Source organism: Peromyscus californicus, unplaced genomic scaffold, assembly GCF_007827085.1.
Source record: "Peromyscus californicus insignis strain IS unplaced genomic scaffold, ASM782708v3 Scaffold_13__1_contigs__length_99412109, whole genome shotgun sequence".
Taxonomy (NCBI): Eukaryota; Metazoa; Chordata; class Mammalia; order Rodentia; family Cricetidae; genus Peromyscus; species Peromyscus californicus.
Window position 1 is genome coordinate 28,076,375 of NW_026294424.1, and position 8,204 is coordinate 28,084,578.

The 8,204-nt window shown below is 41.8% G+C and overlaps 1 protein-coding gene across 4 annotated transcripts in view; it reads left to right on the top strand.

Annotated features, from left to right (window-relative positions):
• Meis1 (Meis homeobox 1) overlaps nt 1-6,031 on the top strand; it is a 143,327-nt gene extending 137,296 nt beyond the window's left edge. For 3 of the 4 annotated variants that reach the window (XM_052734765.1, XM_052734762.1, XM_052734763.1), the window contains 3 exons: nt 807-946; nt 1,956-2,045; nt 4,531-6,031. In XM_052734765.1, coding sequence (XP_052590725.1) covers nt 807-946; nt 1,956-2,045; nt 4,531-4,814 — 514 coding nt within the window. In that variant the 3' untranslated portion in view covers nt 4,815-6,031. Of the gene's footprint in view, nt 1-806; nt 947-1,955; nt 2,046-2,346; nt 2,442-4,530 lie in introns of all 4 variants that reach the window. The other variant, XM_052734764.1, reaches the window with a different exon arrangement.
• The last annotated feature ends 2,173 nt before the right edge of the window (nt 6,032-8,204 follow it).

Here is an 8,204-nt window from a genome sequence, read left to right on the forward strand (position 1 = left end):
TTTTATATTTCAGTGATTTGACATTTGCAGGAGCCATGAAAAAGACTTGTACCAAACAATGTTTAAAATAAACTTAGAGTGACTTCAACGTCCTAATAAGGTGTTTATAAATTTTCAGTAGTAGCTGAAGAAAGTGAAATTATAAATTCAGTGGCTGTGTAGCTGTGACCTTGTCTTGACTTCGGATTTTGCATAAAGAGAAAAAAAAACAAGTCGCGCCAAGAAATCTCTCCAAGGAATGCCTTTCTCCAAAGTCCCCAGAAGCGAGAGTTAATAGTGATAAACTCCAGACATTCTTTCCACCGGGGGTGCGCTGCCAACCCAGTCCCTTATCTTAGCGGTGGACATAAAGATGGAACTAGGTTTGCAAAAGGTAGGGGAGGTTTGGATCAAACAAACGGTGAGAAGGAAGAGGTCAGAGAGTGTAAGATTGCAATGTCAGTGATTGGAAGGTAGCAGATGTCCCCACAGCGTCTCTGTCTCCACCGTCTCCCGCCCTGCCCACTGAAAAGAGTGGTGGCTAGCATTGTTTCCTGAAAACTCCGCTAATTCCCCCATGAAAAGATGAAATGGAAGTGTCCAACTGTGGTAAAACAGGCAAACATAAATCAACTCAGAAACCTAAGCCTTGTATTCAGAGGTCATGGGGTTGCAGGTTTTGCAGCATTCGAAGCTGTCCAGGAGGGAGAAAGGAGGCAGGCTGAGCTTGCCACAGCTCTTCCTACTGTGGTTCATCTCTTCCTCTTCCTCTACCTTTTGTTTATGTTTTTATGCAATAATGATCTGCTTTGCTTTCTTGGTTACAGGTTTATTAATGCCCGGAGAAGAATAGTGCAGCCCATGATAGACCAGTCCAACCGAGCAGGCAAGTCCCCTCTAGTGACTGTATTCAAGTCAGGCAAGCGAAAACCATCCTCAAGCCATTCACCAGGAGGGCTGCTACCTGGTAAATGAACTGGGAGTGAGTACTAGGAGTGCCTGGTAGTGAAAATTAAACCAGTTTTGTTTTGTAACAACACTAATCAAGTTAACATCGTTATAAAACATTTTAAAAAAGTAGGAAATAAAAAGCCAATGGAGAAAAGTAACTCTTAAATCATGTGCTCAGTTACAATCTTCTTTGTAAACATTCGATATATTAATGTTATTTTTTCCCTGAGTTTGCCTACCCAGCTTTCTGCTACTATGACCACTCCCTGGTGCATGGCTTGGTGTGGAATTGCTGTAAACTTTATTACCTGTCAAAAGGTCAAAGGGGTCAGGATCACTTGTGGGACTCAGTAAAGTTCAAAGACGTTCAGTGAGGTAGAGCTTTTGTGTGCTTTAATAACCCAAGGCTGCTTACTTCTGAAACAGCTTTTCATGGACAGTTAAAACACGGGATTCTGTTAGTGGCATAAATGCACAGCTCTTAATTCTCATGACCTCGCTCGTTACTGTCTGTCCTCTGGTGTTCACAGTTTTCAAAAATAACAGCTTTTCTCTTTTTCCATCATGAGCCCTAGGATTTGTTTTATATTATAATATTGTAGCAAAGGCAGCAAGCAAATTTACTAGGGGTGATGCAAGTTTGGACTGTCCCTCTGAAACATCTCTCAGCTCTATTGAAAGCTCTGCTAGTATCATACTGAGTCAGTTCCCAGTTAGTCACATGCCAGTAAGCTGTGTTTTTTTTTTTCCTTTCAATGCCCATTATGGAACTACCAGACAAAATCCTGAGCATAAATTTTTTGTGTCTGCCCTGCTCCTTGAACATAACACTTGAAACTCAAGTCCCTGAGGTGCATAGAACTGGTCTGAGAAAAATAATTAACTTTGGTTTAAAAATGATATCTGTTTAGTATGGTCTCTGTGTCTCCTCTGGTCTCCTCCCTTCCCCTCCCCTCCCCTCCCCTCCCCTTTCCCCTTTCCCTGCCCCTCCTGTTATTAAGAAACTACGCTGTGTACTTTTGTAGTTAGCCAAGGAACACCGTATAACCCCGACGGACAGCCAATGGGAGGCTTTGTAATGGACGGTCAGCAGCACATGGGCATCAGAGCGCCAGGTGAGACTTGCTTTTGCCGTGGCATTTCATGTCTAACTCCAGAAGTGTCGCCCTCCCCCAGCCCCAGTCAGTGCAGGTAAACCCACCCCACCCTCTGCTTTCTCAAGCTGCCTGCCGGTCTCGCCTTGCTCTGCCATCTGTGCGTCTAAGATCCTGCAAAGGGGAAGCCAGGACCTTTGTGTGCTCAAGATCTCACCGCCTCTCAACCATCTAGAACCTGTTTTGTTAAAGGGTCTTTTGGCACTATCTGTGGACTTTGCTCATTTTCTGGCCTCTTCTTGGATTTTTATCTCCCTTCTAGGACCTATGAGTGGAATGGGCATGAATATGGGCATGGAGGGGCAGTGGCACTACATGTAACCTTCATCTAGTTAACCAATCGAAAGCAAGGGGGAAGTAAGTACAAACGGGGTCTTTGTTTTCACTTTGTCCTAGGAATATTTTTTCCCTCTTGCATTTTCTCATGTTCTCCTTGCCCATAGCTTCATGCTTGTTCATTATTTCCATTAAATCCTCATTTCTTGCTTCTTTCATTTTCTTGTTGGTTTTGATCAAGGTTTTAAGCTTATAAATTCTGTGTATGATATACATTTATCCTGTGTGTTGCTATTGTACAGTACTGACCACATGACAGAACAAGAAACAGTCAGGAGGTGGGGGAGTGGGTTGTCATAGCAACAGACTGATTTGCAAAATGTAAGCAGTCTGCAGCAGTGCAAGGAGAGGAAAGAGCATGTCCCCAAAGTGCCATAAATCTGTCTAACCGCAGTTGATGCATGAGTTACATTTCTACACTAACCTGCAAGACACCAAAAAGCCAAACAGAGAACTTCTTTTACGTAAAATAAACACAGCTTTACTTAGGGTAAGTAAAGGCATATTTTGAGCTTCAGTCAACTAAACTTTGATTTTTTTTTCTTAGTTTGTTCCTTTGTCTGTCCATCATAATGGGATTACGTGTGGCAATGGGAAAAGGGAGAATACAAAATAGAGGTGTGCGCAGCAGGCTTCGGGGCTTAGCCCAGGCTAATTGACTATATCCAAATTAAGTATGCCATCACTTGCGGTGTGACAAATGGATTTGACTTATTCAGTATACAAAAATAGAGATCATTAATGCAATCTTCAGTGGCAGGCCCAGTGAAGTGGGCCTAGGAAAACTGTCCCAGATTCTCACTCGGACATTTTCTCTCCTAAAAAGACACCCCAGAAATTCGAGTTCAAACAACTAAGACTGTTTTGAACTCCAAAACCCCGGCTGATTTCCTAAATCACCCCTAACAGCATTGCTCTAGCTTTCTTTTTTGAAATTAAAAACTACGATTTCAGAGTCTTGGATGTGCCCCTGATTATATTAACACACTATTTAAAATTCTTGCTGAGGCCAAGGGTAATGCATACTGGTCTTCTTCCCTGGGTGGGAGTCCAATATGAGTTTAACAATTCACTCTGAAAGCATTCCATTGAGCTTGGAAATCAACAGTCTTATTACCTCATCATGGAATTCTCCAGCTTAGTTAATTTAAATATTGTTTCTTAGTTTCTGGGTCAATTAAATTTAAATGATGTATTTTATGCTTCGTGACCAATTAAATTAATAGGTTATTACAAAAAATATTATCATCTTTTTTGATTAAAGAGCTGTGGGTACAGTATATTTTATAAGCAATTTTCATTAGTTCAAAAATGTTCCTTTAGGCTAGATTAAGCAGCCATTCATTGCCAGAGCCTGGAGACCTTATCCGAAGGTGTTCATCGTATTCACAGTGCGCTATTACTTAGAACTAAAGCCAATTGAACATACTTAGCAATGGCGTTATGCCTTTCACCCTTGATGATGATGGAGCTTATGGCTCTGAGAAACAATACACCCGTCAGTTTCCATCAACTAGAGCAATCCATGCAGAAGACAAGAGGCCCCGCAAAGCAAGAGGGGTATTGTTTTAGGTCCAATTTTTCTTATTGTTCTCAAAATCATTGTAAGGTAGACAGGGTTCTGTTCAGCTTTTCTCTTCCTCCAGCTCTAAGAGGCCATGTGGAAGGAATTTATTGATAACTGTTTTGATTTTTTTTTCCCCCAAAGGTACAGGATTTTGTTAAGTGGTCACCATTAGTGAGCTTGCCTAGTTCTTCTTCCTGTGACACAGTGAGCGACCACAACAGCAGTGTGCACGTTCTTGGTAGAGCCTATTTCAGGGAACAGAAATGCTGATTTAGAGCAGAACCCAGTGAGGTGTTTGTTTGTTTTTAAATTAGACTTGGTAGGAGGACTGATAATGATGGCAGTGCCAGAGACACAGTGTCGAGTTTGGATATCCAGCTTTGACATCTCCCGTCTTATTTTCTTCTGCATGAATCAAAAGAATGTGTCCCAAGGCCCTTGATCACAATGTTCCCCGGTTTCCATAGAATTGCCAAAGTCGGAACCACACTGTTGCTTTGCCGTAATATTTTCTTTTTGTTTCTTTCTTTTGAATTTCTACAGGGCTGCAAAGTATGCCAGGGGAGTATGTAGCCCGGGGTGGTCCAATGGGTGTGAGTATGGGACAGCCAAGTTATCCCCAACCCCAGATGCCCCCCCATCCTGCTCAGCTGCGTCATGGGCCCCCCATGCATACGTACATTCCTGGACACCCTCACCACCCAACAGCGATGATGCATGGAGGACCGTCCCACCCTGGAATGCCAATGTCAGCATCAAGCCCCTCGGTTCTTAATCCAGGAGACCCGACAATGAGTGGACAAGTCATGGACATTCATGCTCAGTAGCTTAAGGGAATATGCATTGTCTGCAATGGTGACTGATTTCAAATCATGTTTTTTTCTGCAATGACTATGGAGTTCCATTCTTGACATCTACTTTGGACCAAGGAGCATCCCTAATTCTTCATAGGGACTCTTAAAATGCAGGAAAACCAACTGAAGTCAATTTGGGGGACATGCAAAATAACTATATAAGACATTAAAAGAACAAAGAGTGAAATATTGTAAATGCTATTATACTGTTATCCATATTACGTTGTTTCTTATAGATTTTTTAAAAAAAATGTGAAATTTTTCCACACTATGTGTGTTGTTTCCATAGCTCTTCACTTCCTCCAGAAGCCTCCTTACATTAAAAAGCCTTACAGTTATCCTGCAAGGGACAGGAAGGTCTGATTTGCAGGATTTTTAGAGCATTAAAATAACTATTAGGCAGGAGAATCTTCTTGCCTAGGATTTCAGCCATGTGCGCTCTCTCTTTCTCTCTCTTTTCCTCTCTCTCCCTCTCTCTAGCCTGGGGCTTGAATTTGCATGTCTAATTCATTTACTCACCATATTTGAATTGGCCTGAACAGATGTAACTCGGGAAGGATGGGAAAAACTGCAGTCATCAACAATGATTAATCAGCTGTTGCAGGCAGTGTCTTAAGGAGACTGGTAGGAGGAGGCATGGAAACCAAGAGGCCGTGTGTTTAGAAGCCTAATTGTCACATCAAGCATCATTGTCCCCATGCGACAACCACCACCACCTTATACATCACTTCCTGTTTTGTGCAGCTCAAAAACATAGACTGAAGATTTATTTTTAATATGTTGACTTTATTTCTCAGCAAAGCATTGGTCATGTGTGTATTTTTCCATAGTCCCACCTTGGAGCATTTATGTAGACATTGTAAATAAATTTTGTGCAAAAAGGACTGGAAAAATGAACTGTATTATTGCAATTTTTTTTTGTAAAAGTAGCAGTTTGGTATGAGTTGGCATGCATACAAGGTTTACTAAGTGGGATAAGCTAATTATACTTTTGTTGTGGATAAACAAATGCTTGTCAATAGCCTTTTCCTATCAAGAAAACAAGGCGCTAATTATTAATAACAACCATGGCACAATGAGTCTTAGCATTTTGATGGAATTTGGATTGTATGAGAACTCCCAAGTTCAGCTGTAGTCATTGAGCGCAGTAATGAAATCAGAATCCAGAATAAAAACAAGACTATTTTTGACATTCTGACTTCACTGCTTAAAAGATGTGTTCCCCCCAATTTTTAATGATCAGTGCAGTAAATATGACAATTAGCTCCCCGAGCCATATGTATTTGAAAATTGTAACCACTGAGTAAATTATTTAACAATAACCACTGGTTTAAGATGAGTTAATGAACTGGTAATATAAACAAAATGAAGGGTTAAAGTCACTAAACTAGCTGGGGACTCAGATTACATTCGACAGTATTATTCACCTACACTATCAGTGAAATTATGCTTGCATACAGTGGTAAAGCTACAGGCCACAGTCAGCCTTTCACCAAGGATATAATCTAGGACAAGCAGTACATGTTTATTAAGAAATTAACTATATAAAATTGAAGAGACCAGACTTCAAAATCTAATTTTTATAAATATGCTCTATGTTCTCATTGGATAAAACTGGTTATTAACCAATTTTCCAGAACAGCTGTACAGAATTTCTGCATGGCAGCCAGCTAAATGGTTCAAAATAACATGTTTAAGCTGCAATAGCTTATAATTTCACTTTAAATAAAATCGCTGCTCTAAAAAATGCTTCGCCAAGCTAAGGGGAATATACAACTATTTTAATTAAGGCCAATTCATTTTTTAAAATAAGCCTTTTGGTTGCTTTGGGAACAAAGGATGGGTCAGAGGCCTTAAACTCCAGTCTGACATTCAGGCCCTTGTCACCTTATAAACCCGCCCACAGCAATCCTGTTTTCTATTTGGAAAGAGAAACCAGCTGTGGGCTGGCTTTACTAGGGCTGTGAGTCAGAGCCTCACCTGCTGGAGCAGAGGCCTGCCTGCTCACCTTTTGTTTATGGGGCCTGGTTTCAGAACACGTGGATGTGCAGGAGACAGAGGCCTAACCTACTGCATGCTGCCTGGTCCCAGCGCTGCCACCCACCTCGTCCCCACTCAAATGATGGGACCGGTTAACTTTACTATTTTGGCCTCTAGACAGTTCTCTGACTGCATTAAGTAGTCCATGTTAGTGAAATCATTTTCTGTGATGGGTGGCTAGTAGCAGTTAACAACCATTTATTTACTTTTAAAATTAATAATAAACTTTATAAACTAACCGTCCTTTATTCCTGCCTCCCCAGTACATGCTCGGTGAGTCAGCCTTTATTCTTCTGGAGGAGCTTGCCTAAGGGGGGGGGGGGGTTGGTGCGGAGGGGGAGCAGAGGAGAGGAAAGGGGGGAGGTTTTAAGGAGAGAGGAGAGTGAGTGTAAGCAAAGGGGGGGGGATACGGAGATTAAAAAGAATCATGATCATTAATGTCCAGGAATTAGAAAAAAATAAAACAAGCTTTTGTGTCGTAGGATCCCCCCTCGGAGTGAGGATTGTGGGAGCCTCACTCCTCAGGTCTCGCTCTTTCTGCCCCGGACACCCTCCCGCTTAATGCTGTTTTAGCTTTTCCTCTTGTAAATTTCAGAGCCAGCTTTGAGGTTATTGAGGACACTTATCGGAAGGAGGGAAATAATAGAGGTGTGGAGAGTGTTTTTGATGTTTCTTAAAGGACAAAAACAAAACGCCCTCCCCTAAACAGGGCACACAATTGTACAGGCTTTTTTGGGGGGGTGGTGGTGGTGGAGGGGGAGGTCCGCTGACTGAATGAGACTGTAGAGGATTTAAATATTTTTTTCCAAAAAATTAAAAAAAATGTTACCCGATCATATTTAATCAAATGTAATTATAACACATTCAAAATGAATAATATGCCTTGGCAGTATTTTTATTGTTATTGTTCATTGCACGATGTTCGACTGCTTTAGAAGCACAGGAAAGAAGCAAACGCGCTACAAATGGGGAATTACCCTCGTTTAGCATTAAAATTCATTTAGATAAAATTGCCACAAACATTTAAATGGGAAGATTAGTTCCCCCTCACGCCTTATTGCACTCGCTCAATGGTTCCGTTAAGAACATTTTACACGTTGGAAATTCCGTCTTCTCAGACGGCTTGCTGTTTCCTAGTTACACACATTCAAAGCAAAGGCTGCAGCAGCGGCAGCCGCAGCAGCGGCAGCAGGGGGAAAAAGTTTGGCAACTGCTCTGCAATTCATCCACTGCGCCCCCCGTCTCCCCTCCGCCCTCCTCAGTCGGCCCACTACCCTCCCCACATTATGCAGTTTGCAGAGCCGGGCCTCGAAGAACCAAGTT